A 26,991-nucleotide genomic window follows, 5' to 3' on the forward strand; every position below is an offset into this window, starting at 1 on the left:
TATCGGGCCGATGGTGAAAGTTTCCGTTCAGCCACGTTCTTGTATTGGATAAATTCGGCAATTTTCGCACGATAATGTAGCTCGTACGATTTATTCCGGAATGAGCCGAACTGGCATGCAGAGAATTCGTAATCGGACGGAACTTCCCGATTGTCATTGTGGCGCTATTTCTCCTCCAAGATAATTCTTTAAGCCATATAACAATAATTGTGTACTGTAACATATTTTCAAAAATATTGAAGTGTTGGCCTATATTAGTTTTTAGAGACATAGAGTCTAGGTATATTGTTTCATTCCATGTTATGGATTACCATTTTGTGCCAATTCGCCGTAAAACCCAACTCACTCACTCACTATTTTTTTCAGTTTATATCAGATTATCACGGAGAGGATCGATTTATGACGCGGATAGGGGTAGGAGGGTTAATCAACATAGAGAAGCTAAAAAAGGCCCATGCAATATTGAGTGATATACAACTGTTCCAGTACCATAACAACCTGGTCATGGAACAAGACGAGCATTCATATCTGCGAGCATTATCTTCAGAATTGTAAGATGTTTTATTGTATTTCTCCAACGTTTATGTAAATGTGTCATTTAATGAAAAATAGAGCGAACTGAAAATTGAAACTTGAAGTCTTGATGAATATCGACCGTAGCAAACTAATCGAAACTTTTAACGCCGCCCCGACAGCCTATCCGCCCCTCGATATTTTTTCAATATCTTTCATAATATCAAAAGGACATGTATTTCTTGAATCTTTGGAAAAAAAATATCTTGTTTAAGACATAACAAATAATAATTCAGCAAAATGAATGTCAGGATATTACTTTATGTATCTTGCGACCTCAGCCACAGTTTTAGAAAGTTACTAAAGTACGCCTGTCTAGAATTGATCACAAACGAGCAGAATGTCGTTATAAGACAGACAAATCGTGATAAAAATCTAACTTCTTTGCCTTGCTATATTTTGGAAACAAATTTAAAATCTGAATCAATATTTGATCATTTATCAGAAAAAACTCAATATCTAGACTTCTGTAACTTTATAAATGATATTTGCTGCCAGAATTAAAACAAAATATTCATCTGTATTTTTAAGAGTTTCTAAAAATAAGTAGAAGTCGTTAAATAAATAAAGTGATGTCTTGCACAATTTGATTTTGCTGTAGTTTTCATATGAGCCGTGCCATGAGAAAACCAACATAGTGGGTATGCGACCAGCATGGATCCAGACCAGCCTGCGCATCCGCGCAGTCTGGTCAGGATCCATGCTGTTCGCTAACAGTTTCACCAATTCCAATAGGCTTTAAAAGCGAACAGCATGGAGCCTGACCAGACTGCGCGGATGCGCAGGCTGGTCTGGATCCATGCTGGTCGCAAACCCACTATGTTGGTTTTCCCATGGCACGGCTCAATTATGTTCTTAACAATATATTTGTCTAAATGTCTGTGAAATGTCTGCTTTTAGCATTATTGAAAACATTGAGCGGGACGTTAGAAGTTTCGAAGAGTGTAATAAGTGAAAGATGAATATATGTTAAAATAGATATACTTCATCTTTTCAGAGGTTGGCAATCCTTTGTAAGACAAAATGTAATAGTTCTGTCTTTCTTTTGGAAACAATAAATGTTATAACCATGTTATGGTACAAAAATTAAATTTAGGAGAGAAGTAAGGATGAAATTAGCTACTGAATGACGTTCATATGAGTTCCTTTATCTAAGTTTCAGTAAATAGTTTCGGAAAGTCTGAAATTGGGTCATTCCAGAATGAAGTTAGATACAAAATACTCAGTTGCGTACAAAATGCGCAACAGAGTTGAAAAAATGACTAAGAAAGGGTCCTAAACTAAAAGAGTAACTCACTAAAAACTTAAACAGATTTCGGACTTAATAAGTAAATTTATTACATTATAGTTAGTTTGAATATAACTAGAACTTGGCCAAGTAAACACATGGGGTGATTTTGTTTCTTTGCGAGCTGTTATCATACACTTGAGAAACATATTTTCAACGCATGCACGCTACAGCAGCATTCCTGAAATACTATATCGAACGTCCAGATCATGGTGGTACGAGTACTGCTGTTTTTGTATCATAGACACATAATCAAAACATTCATAGGAATTTAATTTTGGTTTCGATATAATTCGCGAACTATGGTCCTTATAACAAACTCGGTTATATTACTTTTATCTTTGATCTAGAATCTGACCTTTATTTTTGCAGAGAAGCAGGAAGTGCTAAACTTATAAATCATACAAAAAAATTATCAAACACGAACTTGGAAACTATAGCCTTTATAACAAGTGGCGTATAAGTAAGCACTAATTTTTTTTAACGCTGATGTCTAGTGTCCGGGTTGTAGTGCGCCAAACCAAGTGCCAACAAAAATACATATTTGAATAAGCTTTATATAAGACAGATGGTTGTTTTTAAAACCTCCTGCTTTAACTCTTAAATCATTTTAAAGATTAAGTCATATATCTTGCGTTTTAGATCCCTTTGAATGTCTTGGCTGCTAAAATACTTCAAAATGTTTCTTTACCATAAATCAGCATGTCGGAACATTTTTCCAAGATTTCCTGGTCTATTATAATCGCTGAAATGTGTTAATGGGCTTTTCAGTCTGTATAGTTAATTTTGACCAACGGCATATGCCGTTAAAACACACGGCATCTCGTTTTCTGACGGTACCTTTCGATAGGGTTGTAAAACTTTAAAGTTTTTTATGAAAGCCCCGTCAGCTTTTGTGAAGGAAACAAAACTATACAGCAAAATATATAGTTATTCACAAATAAATTGTTTTACAGGGTGGATGAAGTGTTCTACGAAGCTGGAGACTCACACGAAAGTGACACTGAGCTTGATTTTGAATCTTACCAGCCAATCAAACAGCTTTGTAGTGGCCATGACGTCATGATAATCACGCCCACTTTTGCACGACTAAGTCATCAGTGTTTGCAGTTCATTAACCAAGGGAGCACTCTTGTTCACTTGGAGGAGGAAAGCGGTCGCACGTGCATGTGTTTCTTAAGGCTCGAGGCCGACAATGCCACGTTAACGTGGAAGAAACCAAACTGGAGTGCGTTACGTGGCAACATCTCAAGCCTTCCGGACTATGTTCTTCGCGGTGATTTCGATTACAGCTCTATACAGGCCATGTATACACGATACTGTAGTGGTGAAAATGTGTTTGATTCAATGGAAGAAGGATATCTAGATTTAACAGTGCTGAAGGATGTTAGTTGGGCCCATGAGGACGATATAGACCTTTCAACAACATCAAAACGCTATGGGCTTGAAGACATAGCTCCAGAAAAGAACTGTGTTTGTTTAACGTACGGTGGTTCATTAGCGGAGAACAAACATCTACATTTCGTGGGACCAACAAACGTTGTTAAAACGTGGTATCAGGGACTGCAGACAATTTGTCAGGCAGTTAAAAAGTTACACAAACAGACGGACAAACGGATACAGTGGCTAAAGATGCAGTATTTGCAACTGTTCTATGATAGTGAAAAATGTCAGGGACCGACGCCCGCAGAGGCTATACGGGTAACAGATTTGTATATTATAGGGTGATAGTATATTATAGGGTGATAGATCATTTGATTCTCATGTAGGTTCAGTAGAAATTGTGCGAAAAAATAACTATCGTACTAAAACTGCTGGTATTTCGCCGAAATCATGTCAAATTGTACTGAAGTTTCCTTGCACATCAGCGCGTTTGCCAGACATTGCGTTGAAATGTTCTGCAAAACAAAATTTCGTCGAGAAATAGCGTGATAAATTGACTATTGTTGTACTAATGTACTGCAGTTACGAGCTGCTTATAAATGTTTGAAGAATTCTCATAAAACAAGATTTTTATTTAAAATGGCCGTTTAAATGTGCAGCTAAATACAGGTTATACACACATCATATTTTGCAGGGTTTTATATACATTTTAGGTATTTGGTGGGCGACGATGGACTCCTGGCGGGCCTCAGGTCAGCAATACCCTCACAGAAAATACCTCATCGTTTAAGCGTACATCCAGCTTTGTAATGGGCTCAAACATTTTTAAGAAAAAACCTTCCAGTTCATTCCAAACACCCAAAGTAAGTGTGATTAAACAATATATTTCAGTCACCAGAAGTAAGACTTGTATAAATAAAAAAAAAAACAACAAAAAAAAGACTTAAAGGTACTTTTACCTCACCTTAGGTAAACTTTATTTTTAAACAAACTCCATCAGTAATCTAAAATTCTAAATTAATACTTGTACTCTAATCCACATGTTAAAGATTGACTGCTATGTTAAATGTATAGTATTACGCCACGTGATTTAAACAGGGTATCTGAACCTCTTTAAGACAGTTTTCGTAACTATATCAGGCAGACATAAGTCACTGTAATTTTACCCTCTTGGGATGGTAGAACGACTGCCTAACAATTGTTTTAATTAGTAACTGAACTGTATTACTTCATTGTTTGCGTGTTTTTATTAAGTTATTGAAATATTAGAATGAAATTTATCTGCTACGTTCGTATTGAAATATATCAAATATATTTTGAGTGAAAAATGTCAAAATTACAAAAAAAAATACAAAAGTTGGTGGAAGCATTGGAAAAAAATGAAGTAAAAGAATGTAAATGTCTTTCAGTGGCAAAAACCAGATCTTATATTTTCATTGGTGCTTTCGTCTAATAGATCTGGTGTCCACCAAGTGACAGATATTTTGATCTTACACTGAACAAACAAATATTCTCTGTCAGTTATTATACATACCCTTGTTTTACTCAAGCATCTTTATTTTAGTTTATTCTTACAGCATTCTAAAACAAATTGATGTCTTTCAGGAAACAAGCCCCAGGCCTTCTCAAACAAGAGATAACTCTAGTACAAGTCTTAGTAGGAGAAGTAAAAGATCTCCGAGTCCACAGTCCCGAAGCACTCGCGCCAGTATCGGAAGTAACGTGTTAACCTGTGACACCGGAAGTGATACAAACGTAAACGTTTCTTCTCCGAAAGATGGCGCTGCTCGCTCACAGAGCCATCCCTGTACGTCAAGTTATATAACACGATACAGGACACGACGACGCACCAGTGTTCTAGGCAAACATCTTGTAGGGGAGAACAAGAACAATTCCATTACACATTCAACAAGGTTGTCTTTCTTTGACTTTCTGGATCTATTTAGATCCTTTGCGCTTCGAAGTAGAAAGGATTTGCGAGATTTGTTTGAACAGTTTGCAATAGCGAAACCAAGTGGTCTGAAACAGGGTAGACAATACACACATTCCGTTACAAGCGACGCTAGTAAGTGTTATCTTTTATTTATTGTTTGTCGGAATTCCTTGTTGTTTGTTGTGTTAAGCAAGTTATTTGACGTGTTGTTACAATTATATTCATTTGCACAGGTCTCAGTCAGTTTATCAACAGTTAGACAAACAAATCAGTTGTACATAGAATATAGTTAACTTGAATTCAGTAGAATTAGCCCATGTGCTTAACGTTAACCTTGAAGCTACTGGTATTCTTAGATCCATGTATGTGCTAAACGTTGTGGTATACATTTGAATAAAGTTGGTTTCCCAAAAGTTATATTGTCCTATGCACAGTGTTTCTTCTAGTGTTAAAGTATTCTTTCATTGTGCATTCAAGCTTTATGCTAAATTTGTTAATGAATCTTCACAAAGATTGTCGTCTGATCTTCCACAATAAAGTACTGATAAAATGTGACGTTTTTGCCGCAGACGACTTGTCTGATAACGAATCCCCAGCGGTGATTATTTCATTAAAGAAAAACTAATCAGATCTTTTTGTTCCAAGATAACTTTATATACAGACGCTCTTCTGGGGTTTGTGTTTTGATATGATCGCCTAAACACTGAAAAGTACTTTATTTTCCATAAGTTTAAGAAGAGTCCATGCGTACATACCGTCAGAGATGAGAATGTTTGGGTAAGAACTTTGAGAAACCTAAGATATACTGAGGCTAGTTACAGGCACGTTCAAAAGCTGTGTCATTATGCCAGTGCAGTACAAATTCAGGCATGAACCATATTTCTTTTGCTTTTGTTTAGAGATTCCCTGGTGCCACGTGGGTACTTGTTATACGCTGATGCTTTAATTAAATCAATTTATGTAGCAATTTTTCTGATATAATTTGATTGGTTATCATTGTATTGTTGGGCAACGCAAAATGCTAGATGGTGCGAAGGGTTCTGCACATCTCATTACTTCGCAAGAGCAGACTCGAACAAACCAAGTCGGCTTTTATTTCGCTTGGTTTCGTTCTATACTTCCAAGAGTGGTTTTATAGGTTGTATGCTTGGTTTCGTTCTATACTTCCAAGAGTGGTTTTATAGGTTGTATTATTTTATCGTCATTACGATTCATTTTCCAGACATTCTCACCAGAAATACAACATATGATCTCAGCCATTCCACGGACCCCTCCTACGTCCAGCGACGTAAGATATGTGACGCCATTGCCGTAGCAAGTATATTTGAGAACTGTGCTGGCGTGGATACGTCACAGAATCGATGTTTGAGCCTCAAGGAATTCCGTGAGTTCCTCGAAGACTATCAGGAAGAACATTTGGACGATGCAGACATTCTTGCTCTTATCAGGGTATATGTCATTTGTCTACTGTAAAGGTGCACAGTTTCTAGTTTTCATAATTTCCATTTATATTTCATTTAAGACTGTAGCGTGTTACATGGCAAAATAGTGATTTTACAACACTTTGCCCCGAATATTACAGGTGAAACATTGTCTAAACATGTCTTAACGTTTGTTTTAATGAATTTTGTCTAAATTACCATTTTCCAAGTTCAAGTACCGGTTGATAATTGTGCTTGTATTTCATTTCTCAGAAACATGAGCCGGACACAGTCCTCAGAGATAATGGGTATCTATCATTCGAGGGGTTCGCTAAATACTTGATGGACAAGGAAAACTACGCTTACTTGTTCGAGAAAACAAAACACAATGACGAGGTACTTACTTTTTATTACTATGAAGCATGTACATATGATAGTAGTTACATGATGGACTTTGTGCCGGTTGCGGCACTTTGTGTCAGTTGCAACATCTTTGTGCTAGTTGCAGCACTTTGTGTCTTGCGACATCTTTGTGCTAGTTGCAGCACTTTGTGCCTTGCGACATCTTTGTGCTAGTTACGACATCTTTGTGCCAGTTGCGGCATCTTTGCAACACTGGTGTCCGTGTTTTAATTGCGCAGGATCAAAAAATGTAAATACAAAACACTACTTTCCTTCGTTTTTGCAAGCAACGATAACAAGGAGATGTCAGGTAGTGAAAAAGTAATGAAGATCGATTACGTAATGACAATCGGCTGTTTCCGTGGCCATATTTGCAATTTTGGCATTCCCCGGCTGTTAGAAAAAAGTCGCATGCACGCATGCGCTACAGAAACTAACTGCAAGTGAATGCCGATATAAGGTCACTTGCAAGTTTGAAATCGATACACAAGCCAGAAGTTACAAAAAATATTACATGCACTTTTGAAAAAAAAAATCATTTATCTAAACGGGAAAAAATGAAGAAAAATGAATATCTATAGGGATCAAAATGTAAACAGTCTAAATTTAAATATTTTCAAGAACCTGCTCAATTTTGTTTCAGAAAAACAATATTTCAAACAGTAAAAGACAATTAAGATTATGCTTGAAATTTTTGTATGTATTTTAGGACATGGACCACCCTCTGGCTCATTACTACATAGCATCTAGTCATAATACCTACCTTACATCCCATCAGCTGAAAGGAGACTCCTCAGTAGAGTTATATAGTCAGGTAAGCAGTACTTTTGTCTCTTGAGACCGGCATGTGATAAGTGGTCAGTCGCGATACATTTCACTGTAGTGGTAACACTTGTTGCATATTTTTCGTGTTATTACATATGCAGAATGTACACATTAAGTAGCTATTCTAGCGTAAAACTTCTAAAAGCTAAACGCAATTAATTTTATGACGATAAGCCTTTAGTTTCTTTTCACATTTGTTTTTGGTATGCGTTATAGAGCCGTTATACGCTTACGTTTTGCCATTAACCGCGCATATATAAATTCGAAGTACAGATTTCAACCAATCAGAATAATTGCAGAGTCGGTTTGATTGGGTCTTTTCACGAGGTAATGAATCAGAAATATGCAACACTGGCAACATTGGCAAAGAGTAGCAGTTAACCACTTTTTTGCATTGGTATGATTAATTATTTTGCATATTAAAGTTACTGTTTAGCCTTCTGTATAAAAATTGTATTATATATAAATATCTTGTAACTATCCTTTACAGATATTGCTGTCAGGATGCCGGTGTGTAGAACTCGACTGCTGGGACGGTGACGATGGTTTGCCTATTATATATCATGGACATACACTCACCACAAAGATATCATTTAAGGTATGTCGTTTTCCTTTTATATTTCACGTATATATGTATATGCATTTTATAAATAAGCCTTATTAATAGAAATGATTATGATTCAAGTTGTCGGTCTTAGTGCCAAACATTTTTATAAGAAATTCACACAAAATTATTCTTTACCATTGACTGGCATTCCACCAGTAAGTCTTTTCGACACTTCTTGGGAAAGAGGTGTACGAAATATTGATGCTTCCTAAAATATATGAATCAGACCTGAAGTGGACCTCTTATATGAAACAAAGAAGGAATTTACTTGCTCACATTTACCTTAAAACGCGACAGCCAGTCATATCCAGTGGTCACACTTAAGTCGCACATGAAACAAGAGCTGTCAGTTGACAGCGCGCTCGACTATTCTCAGGGCTTGGTAGTATAATATAAGCTTTGAGTAAAACTTTAACGTTACAATAAGCATATTCAAAGTCTTCATAGTTCTGTCTGATTGGAGAGTTGCTTTTAAACCTGACATATTTATTTTTAGTTGGTTGTGGAAGCCATAAACAGAAGCGCATTTGTGACGTCACCGTATCCCGTGATCCTGTCTTTAGAAAACCATTGTTCTATTGCACAACAGCAAAAGATGGCTCATATCTTTCGGGTAAGCATTAGTTTAATCATATTTTATTGCTCTCTGTTTCAATATTACACACAATATTACATACATTTTTTTAACATACAACAAAAAACAAAAGGGTTGGGCTACGAGTTATTTCAACATCAGCATACAGCCCTTCCCATAGAAAAAGATCTTATAATATTCTATTCAACAGACTAAATTTGAGCAAGTTACTTGATAGAGAAAGAGCATTTGTTTACATACATATATAATCTGAAAAAAAAAAACTCGTTATCTCGAACTCTTAGGGATCGAACGTTTTACTTCGAGATACCAAAAATTCGTCCTAAAATGATATTTTGTGCACGTGTTTTCGGGACGGGACTTGAAAACATCTTCGAGATATCCGTATTTTTTTTAGATAAGCGAGTTCGAGACATCGAGTTCCAACTATATATATCAATTAATTAGAAAAATGAAATGATAATGAAATAAGTTTCATACATTTAAAGTAGTACCTTCGTTCATTGCCATATTCCTTGACATGACATACTGTATGACTTTTTTCGTTATTGAGATACATTGCAAAGTTTGTTATCATTCACAGACGGTATTTGGAGACAAGTTGGTGACCCAGTTTCTTTTCGACTCTGATTTCACCGATGATCCCGTCCTACCATCTCCGAACCAACTCAGATATAAAATTTTGATTAAGAACAAGAAGATATGGGAGGAGGGCGACCAGCACGCCACAGCAAAACGGGTAAATCAACTAAATTTCTTTCATAACTGAAATTAGCCCCATTCCTGTCAATTCTTTGTTTCTGTTGCAATGCATATTCCTCCAGTAGGTCTCAAGTTGTGTCAGAACTATGATGGCTACTTTCAGGACCTTCTTGGTCCTTCGATTATTACATGGAGACAAAGTTTAGTACTATTTGATGACTTTTTCAAAACCCATTAATGGATCATAAATACAACTGAAATGAACGCATGTTATTACAAGTAAATTTTCAAACATTAACAGTCTTACATAAAAGCTCCTTTTTCTTAAACTGTTTCCCTGTTCCGTTTTCTACTTCTGTTATTTTCTTCAAGTTTTTTTCTTCTTATTTTTCTTCTCTTTTTCCTCTTAAATGTCATCATATAATATTTCTTATCACTGTCACAACAATGAAAGCAGCAGTATGAACTGTTTTGTTTTATTCCGACCACTTTAGGCGTCGGCATTCAGTCGGAATTACAGCATGGTGCTCACAGAAAGTGGTACATCTCAGGATTTTGATTTTGAAGACGATGACGACGATGAGGAAGATGATGTTACTATAGGTTTTAAAAATATCTCTTATTTCATGTAAATAGAAAGGTTGTGCAAGGGTAAGCGGCGTCTGAGGTGTCAAAATTATGAACCTTGAAAGCTAGTATTACGTGTTCAAATGTACCTGAAAAGGCACCTATACCTGTAAAGGCAGACTTGCATCTTTTAAACGTGGACAACTTTAGCAGAAGCTGTTTTACACCTATTAAATTGTGACCTCTCTGATATTTAAAACATTTATTATAAAATATGGATTTGTCAAATGCATGTAAGATGAAATGGGGCAACAAACCATTTAGGTACAAGTATTTCAATTTTGTTCAAATGTTTATTATGAATTAATGAATGTATCAACAAAGTTAAAAAGAATAATGTTTCAAATAACTAAGCATTAATATTTTTATGTCCCAGACATTGGTGTATGGTTTATTGCTACATGTATTAAACATGTTGTATTATACACGATTTTAACTAGTTCTTAAGTGTAGAATATTCACTTTGATTTTCAATTTCGAATTTATTGATGTAACACTTACCAAAGAACAGGTGATTTCGGAGTGTAACGATTTTTGCAGTAACGTCGGTCACTAATGTGAAAGAATCCCGCCGATCTATGGACAGCCAGGAGAGCCGAGCGAGCCCCGATGGCGATGATAAAGACAGTTCCATGCATCCTTCCGGTTCTTGCGGTGACCTTGCAAGGTGAGTTCTGTATAGGTCTAGGTTGTTGCCCGTAACTACTGAAATGAGTAATTACACGATTATATATTGCCACATAACGCATTGTCACGAGTTGCTGACAAAGTATGGAAAGCAGTGTGCCGAGGAACCTGATAGAAACATATTCGTCATGGATGATTTAAACAAAGACATTAGTTCTTGTTCCTTATGAGTATTACTGCGAGAACAGTGCAGTTCTGAGAAAACAAAATTCAGAAACACACTGATGTTAATGTAGGAAGATGTGTGACAAAGTCAGTTTCATTGAAGCATATATATTTTTATAAACTTTTTATCCATAGATATTTTATACATACTCTGAGCTCATCCTGTAAATACAAATACCTTAAATACCTTTTTTTTCCTTAAAATCTGTATATGTTTTATATGCTGAACCTTGCGTCAATATATTCTCGACCCTCTGGCCTTCGCATCGTCACCAGTATTATGTTGTGTGCATGTACGGGTATGGCATGTATCTCTTGTATAGTATCTGGTTGATCTATCAAAATTTTAATAAAACTACTTACTTTAAATGAACACATTTCTGAAAATTTCCATGTTTTCACTTTCAGCGTAATGTTACATTTTGCTTGGATATTGTCACTTTTTTATATGAAAATACACAGAGCAGTGTGTGGAATGCTTTCAGACTGAATTATGTTGTATATAAGCCACTTCTGTAATTGTTGTGAAATTTATAATGTTGTCAATGTCTCACGTTTGATGCCCCGCTTTCACTCGTCTGTTCTTCTTTTTCCACTAATTTTAACTAATGAAGGCGAGCGTCATCTTTGTTCAGTGAAAGGAGTCGACCCAAAAGTCATCCGGAACTAGATTGGCAGTTTGATGATGATATTCAGGACCCGAAAATACAGAAAAAGCCGAAGAAAGCCAGTCAGATTGCGAAGGAACTGTCAGATTTGGTTGTTTACCTCCAGGCTGTAAAATTTAGAGGTATATTTATCAGAATGTTTTATAACCACCTGGACCTACCTCCAAGATGTGTTGTGCATCTTGTTGTTACCTTTGGAGATATGTTTATGTCTGAACTCCGAGTGTCAGAGCAAAGCAATGGAGATGCTTATATTAAATATTTTAGTACAAGATGTTGGATACAAATCAAAAACATGATTACTTTCCTGACTATGTTAAATGTCTTAAACGCCCAGCCGATTGTTGCAATATATGTGCCGCCTGTTAGTTGTTCATTTTTGTAAAACTTCTTTCCTTGACAACTGAGAACAGACGGACACAATTGTTGTTGGAGCGAAACAAGAAGAGTCTTTGAAGAAAGTATCTAAATGCATGTGCCGACACAAAAAATGGTGTCTGATCTACATATTAAATGTACAAATTGTTAATTCCCCGTATTCTTTCTTCACTTCGCTCCATCTTTTTTTAATTAGGTTTAAATGTCAGCCCTAACTCCTCGATGAAACAGCGGTATTCCAAGCCAGGAGCGGCCAAGAAATTGCACAGTGGAGTGTCAGGGACGCCACCAGCATCTCTAGGTCTGTACACAGACTTGATAGCCATTGATAGGCATTCTTGACAAAAGAGTTTATATGCCATATTTTATATGCATTTTGTGCATACTAGTATTTCACTTTCTTTATTTATCACTTGGTGTATATATCATTTTGTGCATATATCAGTTAGGGCATATATCTCTTTGTGCATAAAGCACTTGGTGCATATATCGCTTATTACATATATTGAAAAAGAATTTACGGCTTTAACTTCCACTTCTGTATCTTTAAATCATTTTTACAGTATTACGGATTATGGTTACAGTGAGCGAATATTAGCTTAAATCAGTCTTAAGATCTATTTTGAGTCGACATGACACTAGAACAACATAGCAAACATGCTTGTGAGGTTCTCGTGATACATGTTATATATTTTTATGCTAATGGTCATATTCTTATTGCAGATCGGGCAGATCACAATATGAACATGGGTATATCACTACGCCAGAAACGTCCAGACAGTACACCATCTTGCTACCTCGTCTCCTCACTGAATGAAAACAAAGCGAAACAACTGTGCCGACGAAATCCAAACCTGGTTATTAAATATCCTTTCATTACATTTATTTGTTTTATGTATATATTGCCTTGTATGCAGTCGATGTGAACTTTTGAACATTTAGACGTACTTCTTTTCTATGCGGAGTGATCTGTATTGGCTGCGTTCACTGATTGTAGTTTTTCCTGTTGGACTTTATCTTTGATTTTTTATTGGTCGAGAATGTGTTATTTGATTAATAAATACAGTATTTATTTGATATAAATCTGATGCCATTTTGAAAAATAGTGTGTGTCATATTTTGCAAACAAATAATTGCCGGTGCTTCACCACTGTGACCCTTTTTCTTGCGAGACTGAAAGAAATTGAATCTATTGTTGTTCAAAGTTTGTATAAACTACAAAGTGTTATTGATTACAAGTGATTATATAACATTGTTGTCGTGTCTTCGACCTTTCTGTTGGTCTTACATACGAAATTGTAATGTTTTATTCCTTAAAAATAATTGTTTTTTGATCATGGATATATGTATCCAAACAGACAAAATATTCCTTAACTTTCATACCCATACCGAGAAGCAACTGATGCGGAGTTATCCCGCTGCAATGAGGATTGACTCCTCCAACTTTAATCCAGTCTTGTTCTGGGCGTTCGGGATACAGATGATTGCTCTCAATTACCAAACTGAAGGTAAAATCATTTTTTGTTTCCTTAGATGTGATGTAGGATTATGTTAAATGGTTTCTGTATAGGTCAGTTAAAACTCGGTATCTCAAATTCCAAAGGACCAAGCGTTTTACTTCGAGATAACCGAAATTTGACCTTAAATACTATTTTGTATACGTGTTTTTAGAGCGGGACTTGAAAATGTCTTCGACGTAGCCGAAATGTTGTGATAAGCGAGTTCGAGATAGCGAGTTCAAAATGTATTTTACTCAGATAAAGATGATAGTTTAGCATAAGAACTACATAAAAGAGTACAAATGTACTTTCAGTTGCATTCATTGTTTGAAAAAGCAGTTACTTCAAAGACATGTCTTCTGTATAGCAACAACATCAGTATCATCTATCACTATTGATACCCGCGAATTAGCTGACAGCATAAAGAAACTCAAACCCAAAACTGTATAAATTCTGTTTGGCATTCCAAGATTGATTGGAGGCTTATCGTTGTTAAGGTCAGTGTAATATTACTTAGAATATGCGATCTCAGAACACAATGTTATATTAAAAACATTTTTTACGAAATTAGTGTAAATAATTCTGTTTCATCTCTTGCAGATACTGCGATTGCAATAAATACAGCTATGTTTGAACAAAATGGACAGAGTGGGTATGTGTTGAAGCCGGCAGTGACTTGGGACAAGAGCCATGTCATGTACAATCACTTCAACCCCCTAGACAAGGAGTTCGATGGTCTTCATACAACAGTTTTGACATTACATGTATGTTAGTGGTGATATACAACTTTAGTTTTGCTGCGATTAACTTCTGTTTTACACACACTTTACTGTAAATTATGAACAATTCGCAAATAGCAGTTGAAGAGCTGATGTTTAATTGCGCACTTCCTGTCCTGAAAGACCGCAGTTCTGACTTTGAATTCATATTGCAATATATGTAATAAACTGGTCATTAAATGACTGCGGTGTGCGTCGTGGTCACAATGGCATAATTTCACACTCATTATGGTCAGAAGGAACACATCAGCCGTATATTAATCGCTCTATAAGTAGTACCTGTGCATTGGGAAGGATTATGGAGATGACTTACACACTCGGCAATTGATAGGATGCTACGCTTGCTATTTGAACTTTGACCCCCACTGTATCCCACCCCTCCCCCTTCACACACACAGACCCAGACACCCGCAGCCTATGGTGAAGATTTAACACCGAAATGTGAGATTAATGATCAACTTTCTAGGTTTCCTACAAATCTTAAACTAAAGAGTTCACTCAGACAGTCAAGCCAATCCGCAGTACCTATTTAATTCTTTACCTATTTTTTTTTTGAGACTAAAATTTCAGTGATGGGTATGTTTCTGTTGTGATGAATTAAAGTTAAAAGGATTTTGCTGTACCGTTTGTATTAATTATTTTCAGGTGATATCCGGGCAGTATGTGTGTTCAAACTATACAGCGAGCACACAGGTAGAGGTAGAAATAATTGGCATTCCAGTTGATTGTGCAAAACATAAAACTAAAGTCATTCCAAGAAACGCTCTCAATCCAATATGGAACGATGTCTTTACCTTTCAGGTGAATGCAGTTCTTGCTTTTATTTGTTCAAAATACGGTTGACAGTCGATATCTCGAATTCCATCAAATCCAGCGGTTTAGTTCGAGATAACCGAAATTCGTGTGTTTTTCTGGACGGGACTTTAAAATGTATTCGAGATGGCCAGAATTTTGGGATAAGCGAGTACGTGATATCAGGTTTAAAATAGATATAAGAGATATTGATGGTGCTTTTCATATAATAAAAAGGGACAGAAATGTTATTTCAGGATAAAAGTGTTGTCTATTGTGCAAATCCTTTTACCGTATCTTTTGCTTCTATTGTTACATTTAATTGTTTTGCAATTTAGATGATCAAATATTTCAGAGAATAGTTTTGATGAATTACCTGACAGCTATTACCGTATATGTTCAAGGCTGTAGGGATTCCAAGGTGTAGACATTACAGTAAGGGCTAAAATGGTCCGTAATTCGCTTTATGTAAATATTCAGCTTACAATAGCCAAGCCTGAGAGTAATATGTTGATAGAACTAATAAATGTATTCTTTATTTGGTAACATTACACTGTATATTACAGGTGATGTACTCAGAGCTTGCATTTATCCGCTTTGTTGTGACCGACACAATCACCAGCCATATAGTATCTCAGCGTGTTATCCCCCTCAAATGTTTGAGACCTGGTAAATGTTCAAATACATATTTTGCTGAATTTAACAACATCTTTCTATGGAAACTCATCTAGCTTTATTTTTCGTATATTTACGCTTGTGTTAAGAAGGTATCATCTGGAAGCAATATAGTATTATAGTTAGATATATCCGTGTATTACATGCTCGTTTTTAATTTACATTAGGTTACCATGGAACCAGAAATGTCAATATTTTTCTTTATATATTCAAATAGTAGTTGAATGCAATCTTTATAATTTTCGTCATGCAAGCTTTCACAGTTCACGTTTCCTTTTGGGCAGCCATTCATTTAAAATACTTAAGACCTGTAATCTTGTGTTTCCGACTATAAACTTGGAAATGTTTGATCTTATTCCAGGCTACAGGCATGTTCGGTTACGGACAGCAACCAATCAGCCGTTAGAACTAGCTACAATTTTCATCTATTCCAAACATGAGGAGGAGCTCATAGAGCCGTGCAGCCGGCTAGAGTACTCGCAGGACTCCACGTCTGCTATTCTAAAGTCTGTATTCACGCGGGTCAAGGACATGTCAGAAACTGGGAAGGATGGAAAAGATCTTCACGTAAGATACCAATAATGACTTTTATTACATACACGTTTCTATTTCCCGTTAAATTACGCTGGTACCGGAAACGTCAATATTTTCCATACACTGACGCCTGATTTTCATATCGGGTGCGTGACGTAATTCAGTGTTTGTTCTTGCACAGTTTTTTTCTATTTAGTTCAGTAGTGTCAATCCGATTCAGGCTATTGAACAGATTTATGATATTTACATTATATTTATACCTGTAGATGTGTATGTAATAAAAGGGTTATTATCTTTGCATCGGGAAATATGCACTCGTTCTTCAGCAGAAGAATATTGCGCTCCTAAAGTCGCGCAATATTTCCGCTGGGAACTCGTGCATATTTCCCGATACAAAGCTAATAACCTATAAATATAATTCTATAATGTCTATGAGGCACGATTCAGTGCACCGTTGAGTTGTAAATAAACGCAATATAAATAATAGTGAAAACAAATATAAAGAGGAGGTAGGGACTTTGTCCGCCATGGTAAGATAGAGCAGGGCAGTTTGCCTGCCATATATTTGTTTACTGTGACAGTTGTATTTCATTGAATAATTTGTAACGATGGTAACATGTTTTTACGGTGAGTCAGACGCTGGTATAGAATAATTGGCTTTCTGTGGTTTCATTTACAATTTGATATGATACAAAGCAGTTAATCTTGAATTGTTTTTATTGAAATTCCATATATTTTTCCTCGTTTCAAATATCTTTATTATTCATAAATATGACGGCATAGTATAAATAACTTTGATATAATATGTCAGATTTGTAGACATGTCATATTTGTTTTACATCTTTGATTCATTTCTTATGAGACATTGATAGTAGTCTGGGATTGTACAGTCTGTCTGTAGCAGTTTGAAAATGAGTTTGTCTGTATTGTTTTGCAATTTGAGATGAAAAATAATATATTTATACTTATCGTTTTCAGTTGGCAAATCCCATTGGTACCAAGCTCAAACGGCGTATGTTCTTTATCAGTGTATTTGGTGTGACAGCGCCAGATGAATATGTGATCCTTAAAGTCACGCAAGACACATCAGTCTATGACGCAATCGCTCAGGTACTAGACTCCTGAATGTTGAATACCTTATTATGCTAATCCGTAAGATAAAATAATAATAGATCAATTTACGTATGTATTTTGGTGGTCATATACCTCGAAAAAAGAGTGCGTATTTCTTGATTCGAATTTAATATTGCTTTTTCTTATATAATGTGTATTATTTTTGTTATTAAGCATGAGAATATCAGTGTTTATGAATTTTATAAAGCGTAGAGACACAAATTAAAGCTACTCGCCAACAGTTTGGGTGAAATTCATTTCTACCAAGTTTGGCATAGAATGTATATATGACACTGAAAATGATAAAGTAGGTGAAAATAAATATTAAAAATTGGTAAAAATGTAAGAAGAATGTAAATTTTCTGCATTCTTTCAAAAGTATTGCAACAGTTTTCTACCTTCTGCACACTATTTTTTTGGTTATTTATTAGAATATCTTGCAAAAACCTGTTAATAAGTTTTGTGCCACTGGTCACTTTTTATTGATTTTTAAGAGATATTATTTTTCGCCTATAATGTGCGGGTTAGTCGCTTTATGGATGACGTCAAAGAAGGCACCGTACACCTAATATGAAAATCGTTTTAGAATCCATTGTTATTAAATAGTGTTATAAATGATTATGTTATAATATGTAACTATTGCGCACTAGCGTCGGTCAATTCTGACATACGCATAACTATAACTCGGTTAATAATTGCTCGGCTTAGTCTGTTCTTAATACGTTTAGATCTATATTCTTTGTTTTGAATTGTGATAATCATTTATTATCATTTCTCATGTAAATTAGCTTAACTTGAATAATATATCATATTCCCCAGTGAATTGATATCTCGTGCGCAAAATCATTACTTTCTTTTCTGCGCATGCGATAAATACCGTGATTTAATAGATATATCACATACGCAACAGCGCGTTTTTGATTTTCTGCGCATGTAATATGTTTTGGGGACAGGATACATTCTGATTGATCAAAAGGCTGCAACACCTCTTTCGATATTCATTTATCTCGAGGTGAACATTTTTCATATCACCCCCTCACGAACGCAAAATTGATATACTGTTCCCGTGGTTCTTTCAGTGACATAGATTTAAACTGAACAAATTCAAAAGTTTTCAGCAACGGTTCAGTTTTCCAGCATTTTTTTTTTTTCAGTTACAAAATGCGCCTTGAAAGACATAATTACATGTATAAGGAAGGAGAATTTTATTGTTCATACGCGTGTTTATTTGAACGTGTGATTGAAAGGTTTTGAAATATTGCAGGCCCTGGCTAAAGCAGGTAGAACTGATGAGAAGGTAGCAGATCACGTGCTCGTTGAAGATGTCCAGAACAGCTGGGAGAAGAAAGAACAAGAACGGTCAAGCTGTCAACGTATACTGAGCATGTCCGAGAAACTTCTTCAGGCTCAGAATAAATGGAAAGGAGCTGGAAAATTCGTACTGCGAAAAGTCAGCACTGTACGTCTGTGACTTTGGTGATATAAATGACAGTATTAGCACCATATTGAAACTATGAAAAAGCGATGACAATCGAGTATTCTTGCATACTGTTTATGACCATATAAACGCGAATTTCGGACCGGTAGCTTTATATAATTGTTGCTAGACACCTCTGAACTGTAATTTAAAACGTTTACTTTTCATTTACATTCAACATTAATAAGCGCACGTTTTGATACGTGTTTGAAAATTGAAACAAATTATTTACTTTGTTACCGGATTCTATTTTAGGTCACGGTCACGTGACTAAAACACCAGATTTTATTTGCTTTATAAAGATTGTATATAGTATTTTGCTGAAGAAGGCTCTGTAGAAGCGGAAACGTTGTTCTTTAATAAAAATTGTCAAACTAAACCTGTTTTGGTCGTGTGGCTACATTACACTTTGGTCTTTTATATACATGTAGTTGTCTGTTACATGTACATTATGATCGAAGTGATTGACGTGCTCTTTTCTATACTCAGTAAAAAATGAAATTCAAACAATATAACATGTATTTTACAGGATCCTAGCAGCAGGGCATGGGTTACATCAATGCTTGCCAAAGAACAGCGGGTATGGTAGAATTCTCTTGTCTATTTATTATATATCTAACAATTAAGAAATTCCCTTCTGTCCTAGTATTTTCGTTTAGCAACTACGTTGAATGATTCTTTAGCAACCGCTGTGTGTTACTGATCTATGTAGGTTTTGTAAGTTGGTATATTATGACTTTAAAATCTTACTAAATCAACAGAGCTTCATATGCACCATATTAACATGCCATAGTGAATACACAAAATCACAAAAGTGAAAGTAGTTCTTTTTTGTGTGGCATCACCTCATTTTTTCTAAATATGTATATGATATAATTTTGATTCAGTGTGTTGACTTAGACAAGCTTGTGACATGATTAAAGTTAGTCATGTTCATTTGTGACTGGAAAACATTATTCGTTAATCATTAAAATGAGTTTCAAACTTGACATTCTCTTTAAATCTGCTCATGTTCTTTTTTGTGAAGGTAGCCATTGATGTCAGCTAAATACTTGATTTCATTGTTGATGTCAGATATAATTATTTTCTATATCAGACTCGGCCTACATGAAGATAACTTTTATTTTTAAAACGGGAAGCTTTATCATAGGCGTAGGAGCCGGGGTGGACAGGAGGAGCCCTCCCCAATTTTGAGCGTGGGGGCAGCATATGGTTTGCCCCCACCCCCTGAATTAACAGTAAATAAATAAAAAACGAAAATTTTAGAGAGCATTTAGATGTACTTATAAGGATCTGATGTGATGTGTATTGTCAATAAGGGGAAGAATGTTTTCCCTTTTTCTGGTTGTCGGAAAATTGTCGGAAAATTTAAAATAGGTTAACTGGAGGACCCCTCCCCCATTGCCCCCACCCTCAACTTTGAGTTTGCTCCTACGCCAGTATTTATTAAATTTTCTCCTTCGTATTGTAGAGGAAGTGTGACAGCGGTAACAGCCCGTCTGGGGATTGGGACAAAGACGAGCACATGTTTCTCGTGTGTGTTTACAATGTGTCACCTGACCAACCTTACACCATATTCAAGGCGCCAATATCGAGTACATCTCAAGATATAATTACTCAGGTATGTATCCATTCATGTGGGGAAGTTGGCAGTTACTTGCGGAGAACAAGTTTGTACTGGTACAGAATCCAAGAACACTGGTTAGGTTAACTCCCCGCCGTTACATAACTCAAATACTGTTGAAAAACGGTGTTAAACCCAAAACAAACAAACTTAAAAACTTTATTGTTTTGAAGTCATTGTAACGCGATTTTTCCGACACACTGGCACCAGACCAGAAAGAAAAAGCAACCTGTACATGTTATAGCATGGGGTGTAGCGTATTTCATAACCGCCCTTGATCAAAATCAGTCAAATCGAGTTTGCTTTTATGTCGCTTGGTTGCGTTTTATGCTTCCAAAGGATCTTTTCACAGATTTTATTATAGTAGTGACCTTTATTCAGAGGTGATCCTCAGCTCAGGATTGATCTTCGTATAATAATTTTGTAGGCCATGCGTAAAGCACATCGCTCGGGCGAGGAGGACCCGAGGAACTTCTTCCTTCTAGAAGAGTTAGATGTCCAGACGGACTCTGTCAGTTCCGGCAAGAAAAGAGAAAGCGGCGAGAGGGTATTCCGGCGGATTTTGTCAGCGGATGAGAGCGTTTACCAAGCTCAGAATGAATGGAAGACGAATGGGAGATTCGTACTTGTGGACCGTGATATGGTGGAATTCGACCAGGATTTACCAGTATGTCAATTTAATGGACTCAAAGAATTATAGTTTAGAACATAATTGTGCAAACGTTGAAGACTTGTGTTAATTATTTTTTTTATTAATTTCTTTTGTAAAATCAACATTACGTAGTACAAAAGTTACCTTTACAGGCAGTATATTGTAGATATAGTCTGTGGAAAAGTGTTACATGTACGTAAATATCTTGTTATTAATTACAATGAATATTAGGAAATCTAGTTTGCTTTTCAAAAGTTAAACATGTGTACTGTATTGTTATCATTACTGTTATTATCATTGTATGTTGTTGTTGTTACCACTTAAAAACGTGATTTACGTGGCAATGTATTTTTGTTTCTATTCATTTGAACTTCCGCTACTTTTAACATGTTACGTACAATTGGTCGAAACCTCTGGTAACGTTTTCTTGCATGTTACAGAGTGACAAGAAGAGAAAAAGCGTCCGGGTGAAGGGACCTGTTTATCAACAGGGTAACGTGTCCTCAACGCTTGCAAGAAAATTTTGCTCAAAATTGTCAAGTAAATCTGACCAAACTGATAGTTCCCCAGCCCCCGAAGAATCGCCGCTCTTAGCAAGGTCACCAACAGGTTTGGCTCTTTGTTTTAGACTGATACCATGCGTATATTCAAACAGACGACCAAATAAATGGCGCCATCTTGACGAAAGGCATTATGGGTCAGGTGCGCCCGATTATTATTTCTTCTTATATTCTGGTTTTGCCTTTACAAACTTCTCAAGATTGAGCGCTTTTATAATGAATGCATAATATTGACAATGTTCTATGTAAATTTCTACCTAAAATAAAAGTTCATGGCAGGTGGAGTTATCTCATTTCTTACCAAAAGGAAGTTTTTCTCAAGCCAATGGAATTAATGAACCGGGCGCCTGATTCAGTGCCCTGCCATGTTATGCAACCATTGATTGTAACAGTATCACATTTCCGATTAATGGTTACACGTGCTATTTGTTCCGTTTTATTCATATGTTTGTAAAACGATTAAGCAAGCTTTAAATAAAGGATTCCACACTCAGTTTGTTGTTACGGAGTCACCTCATCTTTGACAATTTGTAGTAAACTTTAAATTTATAAACTTTATAAAACTTTAACCAAAAAATTCGAAGTTAAAAAGGGGCATAACGCTGTCAACATTCAAATCAGAGTTATGGGGATTGTTTCTCCAGATGTAGACTGTGATAGTAAATAACTATTTTAAGTTTCAAGTCAAAAGCCTTGATAGTAACAGAGATATTTGACTTTATCAAAAACTTTAACCAAAAACTTCTAATTAAAAACGGCCATATCTCTGTCAAAATTCAAACCAGAGTTATGGGGATTATTTCTCCTGGTGTAGACTTTGACAGTAAATACCTATTTTAAGTATTAAGTCAAAAGCTCCGACAATAACAGAGATATTGACTTTATCAAAAACGTTAACCAACGGCGACACCGACGCTGGGGCGAGTGAAATAGCTCTACTTTTTTTTTTCGAAAAGTCGAGCTTAAAAAAATACTGATCATTGTTCATGTCTATTGAGTTAGATAACATATTCATGCAGAATATTACTTATTTATCTCATTCGCCGTCTAATTTTCTGTTTAACTACTTTTTCAGCAGCTGCACCCGAAAGTCCGCCAGCCCCTATAAACCTTTCATTACTGCCAAGCTATTCCCCGTACAGTAACGGCCATCAACCAGCCAGTCCCAGTTCAAGCAGCAGTCATTCCGGAACATCTAAATGGAAACGTATCTTAAAACTTGGGAAAAACTGAAATGTTAATAAATTTGTGAAACTTGTGCGTCCAGAACGTTTACATATACAGATGGATTATAAAGCAAGATGAAATCTTAAATATTGAGATTAGTGAACTTTTTGTGCTGCGGAAGAATACTAAATCTGATACAAAATACAATTAAAATGAATGAAAATAAAGTGCAAGTATGTGTTCTTGAAGATAGTATCTAACAAAAACATCGCTTATGACGAAAATTTCAGCAAAAACATCGTTTATGACGAATTTCAACAAAACATCGTTTATGACGAATTTCAACAAAAACATAGTTTATGACGAATGTCAAAAAGCATCGTTTATGACGAATGTCAACAAAAACATCGTTTTTGACGAATTTCAACAAAAACATCGTTTATAACGAATGTCAATAAGAAGAGAAGATTAGCAAAGTGGGTTACTTCCATTTAGTTTTTATTTCTTCAAAATGTACAGAAAATATTGACTCGTAACAGATTGACGGAATTTGTTCGACTGATTATAAAACTATGTCTTTTGATCATAGTAGTCCATTTTCTCACTCTTGTTTCCAAAGAGACAAGAAAATAAGAAATCTGGCCTATATTTCATTCATAAATGGATGGACAATTGTAGTGTTTCTTTTTTAGTAAACTATACGACTGTCTTATTGCGATTTTTATGTAAAATATAATCAGTAATTTTATACTAGAATGGAAATTATTCACGAGCTGCCAAAATGTCTGTTCAGAAATAGTGCTAATGACGTAATTTTGTAACTTATGTTGTGCTTTTTAAGTACCACATAAAACGAAATCCGTTCGTTATAGATTGGAGTGTAGAATGTACGGAAGATTAGTGATACGCCCTATTCAGGTTACCTTTTCATTGAAAAATAAAGTCGTGAGTACTGCAAGAAAGAAATGAGGTCGACATATTTCTAGCGGAACCTGAGGATTTTTCTTTGATGTTCAAATATTTGTTATTTGTATAATACAAAGTAAGTGCAATACACATAATGCAGACATCTGTGTAATGACGAGTGATTGTTGGCAAATAGCGCTTTCTTATTTAAACAGACAAATTTTGTTGTACTGTTCTTGTTTACAAAAATCACAGAAATGTTTATATGAACGTAATTTTGCAATAATTTAATTTCAGTTAGGTCCTAGACTACTGATTACCTGATGTAATATTATGATTATCTCTATACTGGAGTTTAAATTAGGGTCTGAACGACTGGTTACTTGGCGTAATGTTGCAATAATTAATCTTATGTTAGGTTTTAGACAGCTGGTTACCTGACATATTATTGCAATAACCTAGCTTACACTAGGCTCTGAACATCTGGTTTACCGAAACAGATATATACGACATTCATACAGAAATCAACGAAAAGAAAGATAATATGACAGTAGTTGTAATATGGATTGAATGATGAAATATGGTAACATTGACATGTTTTGTTTTCTGTTAAACACCTGTATGCTAGAACGGGTTGTTTAAACATTCTAATTGTGTTTTAAAATATTCTTATGTGCAATGTACTTTTGTACTTTTATTAAGCTAAGAGAGATAGATTACACATCTGGCTTGTTTGTCCAGGTATCTTGTTAAGTTTAGAACCTTTGTTTAAAAGATAAATCATTTGAAACGAAACACCGGGTCAGTAGTTAATGGTTTACTATGTACTCATACTGAGTTTAAGATAACCATGTACATTGTATATGTTCTTCAAATCAAAAGAATTGACTATATTCCATATTATAGCCTTTTTTCTGGACTCTGATATGATACATTATAGCCTACCACCAGGTCATTAGTGCTTTGATTTTTAAATTTTATGAAAAGGTTCTTTAACAACTGTTAAGTAAGTCGGAGTGGGACTTCGACTTGATAAATTGCAACTTCACATATTCTGTGCTGTTTTTGTGTATATTCCTGTTTAATTGTGTAATATTTGAGAACACTGATCTCGAAAACAAAAACATTTTATACTGGATACAGATAAAGAATGTTTTTAATTTTATAAAACATTTGTTCATTTTTTCATTTCCAGACAAAAGTTCATTTCATGATCGTGATGAAACAGAAGTTCGCTCATGTTTTATGTAAAATAATTATTAAGATTGTTGTTGTTTTTGTTGTTACAAGTCTCACTGTTGTTGTGTTATTTTTGGTGTATGTTATATTCATGACATAGACCTATGAAAAATGAAAAAATAAAATAAATCTAACTCTGTTCCTTTGATTCATTTGCCTTACTGGTCCATTTCTTTTGCAAAGTTTTCCTTGCATGCGAACTGAGATCTCGGTTGTGTACCATTCTATAAATAGAGCGTAACGTTCACTGCTTTCCGTCTAACGTCAGTGCGTCAGTATGAACGCGCTATCTATTGTAGACAATGGTGTATGGAACACCAAGAGCTAATTGATTTTATGACCCCCAGAATATCACGGGTATGGGACATGAGTGCATAAACAAAAACATTGAAAAATTATGCCATTGGTAAATAGTGCAGACACAGAAAATATTAGGTTACTGTCTTTCTTAAGTTTATCCACCAAGTTGGAGAAAGGTTTATCCATCCGAGGTTTGCCGAGGGGGATAAATCTTTCGGAGACAAGGTGGATAAACTTAAGTTAAGAAAGACAGTAACCTAATATTCTATTTATCCTGCAGTCAATAAAATCTGTGTATAACATGTATTTCCCTTTAAAATGTTTTTTATACAAAAATAATCCAGATTTTCACTCACTTGTAAATTCCTACGCCCTTGTCTGCTTGATCCAGTTACACACGATTCCTTACAATTAAACATTATTTCATACCTCATGCTTTGCCTTCGGAAGTTTCGTGTATTATAAATCATCGGTGCTACAGGGCATTCGTGTACAAAACAAACAGGGTGGTTTTGACTCGGATAAAATACAGTGAACTCGCCTATTCCGAACCAGTCTATAAATCGGGGTCATTTCCAAGCTTTTAAACAGCCGTCGCGCATACGTCAAAAAGAATTTTAGTTTTATATCTAATGCATTAAACTAATAACTCACTGCTGGTAAATGTTCAAGTTATTCTTACTTAATCCATATTTGCAACATGTACAAATGCCATATTTTTTCGTATGCGGAAATCTGACTAATGTAAACAAAGAAGTCAAATTAAAGAGGCGCTTGCGTTCCAGCTTTTTAACGAAATAAAGTGAAAGGGAGATTAAAAAGAAGGAAATTTTACGCTCTTTCCAGTCATGTATCCCACATTCAAAACAACCTGACCGTAAAGATGTCTAAAGAGGAAATATAGATGGCATACATTGTGCGCATTCCGAATAACATTTTCAGTTCTGTTTTGCTGCACGTTGTTTAAAGATTGCAGAAAAAATGTCGATTCAATGCGTCCAAAATATTAATTATGTTATTTTTACCCATGGCCAGATGTTAAAGAACAGGGCGGAGGTATTATTATACCATGTGACTATTTTATTTACACAAAGGACAGGACCGCCGCATATATATGCCTTTGGCTAATGAACAGTATACAATTCTTTCAAAACATGCGTATAAAAAATTTGTAATCAAGATTTCAAACCCTTAACAAATAAATTGCCTTCAAATATTTACAGATATTCCATTGGACTTTTATCTTAGCAGATGACAACAAATTGTCAAACATTTTCAGATTTGGCCACGATGTTTTTGGCAAATATTTTGAACGTAAGTTTTTATATTTAGGACAAGTCAATAACACATGATACTCAGATTCTATAACATTTAAATTACAATTTTGACATATTCTTTGATCCCTAGCTATACCACTATA

General features: G+C 35.4%; 1 protein-coding gene across 6 annotated transcripts in view; it reads left to right on the forward strand.

The window, feature by feature from the left end:
• The window catches only part of LOC123546334 (1-phosphatidylinositol 4,5-bisphosphate phosphodiesterase epsilon-1-like), a 250,351-nt gene extending 224,939 nt beyond the window's left edge, over nt 1-25,412 (forward strand). For 2 of the 6 annotated variants that reach the window (XM_053551894.1, XM_053551899.1), the window contains 27 exons: nt 367-551; nt 2,818-3,562; nt 3,958-4,107; nt 4,850-5,309; nt 6,400-6,626; nt 6,872-6,994; nt 7,710-7,814; nt 8,316-8,423; nt 8,929-9,045; nt 9,611-9,766; nt 10,224-10,332; nt 10,897-11,023; nt 11,823-11,998; nt 12,451-12,555; nt 12,978-13,119; nt 13,638-13,762; nt 14,354-14,517; nt 15,178-15,333; nt 15,891-15,993; nt 16,361-16,566; nt 17,512-17,643; nt 18,911-19,105; nt 19,653-19,703; nt 20,595-20,744; nt 21,175-21,414; nt 21,840-22,101; nt 23,035-25,412. In XM_053551894.1, the coding sequence (XP_053407869.1) occupies nt 367-551; nt 2,818-3,562; nt 3,958-4,107; nt 4,850-5,309; nt 6,400-6,626; nt 6,872-6,994; nt 7,710-7,814; nt 8,316-8,423; nt 8,929-9,045; nt 9,611-9,766; nt 10,224-10,332; nt 10,897-11,023; nt 11,823-11,998; nt 12,451-12,555; nt 12,978-13,119; nt 13,638-13,762; nt 14,354-14,517; nt 15,178-15,333; nt 15,891-15,993; nt 16,361-16,566; nt 17,512-17,643; nt 18,911-19,105; nt 19,653-19,703; nt 20,595-20,744; nt 21,175-21,414; nt 21,840-22,101; nt 23,035-23,192 (4,977 nt within the window). In that variant the 3' untranslated portion in view covers nt 23,193-25,412. The remainder of the gene's footprint in view (nt 1-366; nt 552-2,817; nt 3,563-3,957; nt 4,108-4,849; nt 5,310-6,399; nt 6,627-6,871; nt 6,995-7,709; nt 7,815-8,315; nt 8,424-8,928; nt 9,046-9,610; nt 9,767-10,223; nt 10,333-10,896; nt 11,024-11,822; nt 11,999-12,450; nt 12,556-12,977; nt 13,120-13,637; nt 13,763-14,353; nt 14,518-15,177; nt 15,334-15,890; nt 15,994-16,360; nt 16,567-17,511; nt 17,644-18,910; nt 19,106-19,652; nt 19,704-20,594; nt 20,745-21,174; nt 21,415-21,839; nt 22,102-23,034) is intronic. The other 4 variants (XM_053551895.1, XM_053551898.1, XM_053551896.1 and 1 more) reach the window with 4 other exon arrangements.
• Nucleotides 25,413-26,991: the final 1,579 nt, after the last annotated feature.

This window comes from Mercenaria mercenaria, chromosome 9 (assembly GCF_021730395.1).
Source record: "Mercenaria mercenaria strain notata chromosome 9, MADL_Memer_1, whole genome shotgun sequence".
In the NCBI taxonomy this organism is placed as follows: Eukaryota; Metazoa; Mollusca; class Bivalvia; order Venerida; family Veneridae; genus Mercenaria; species Mercenaria mercenaria.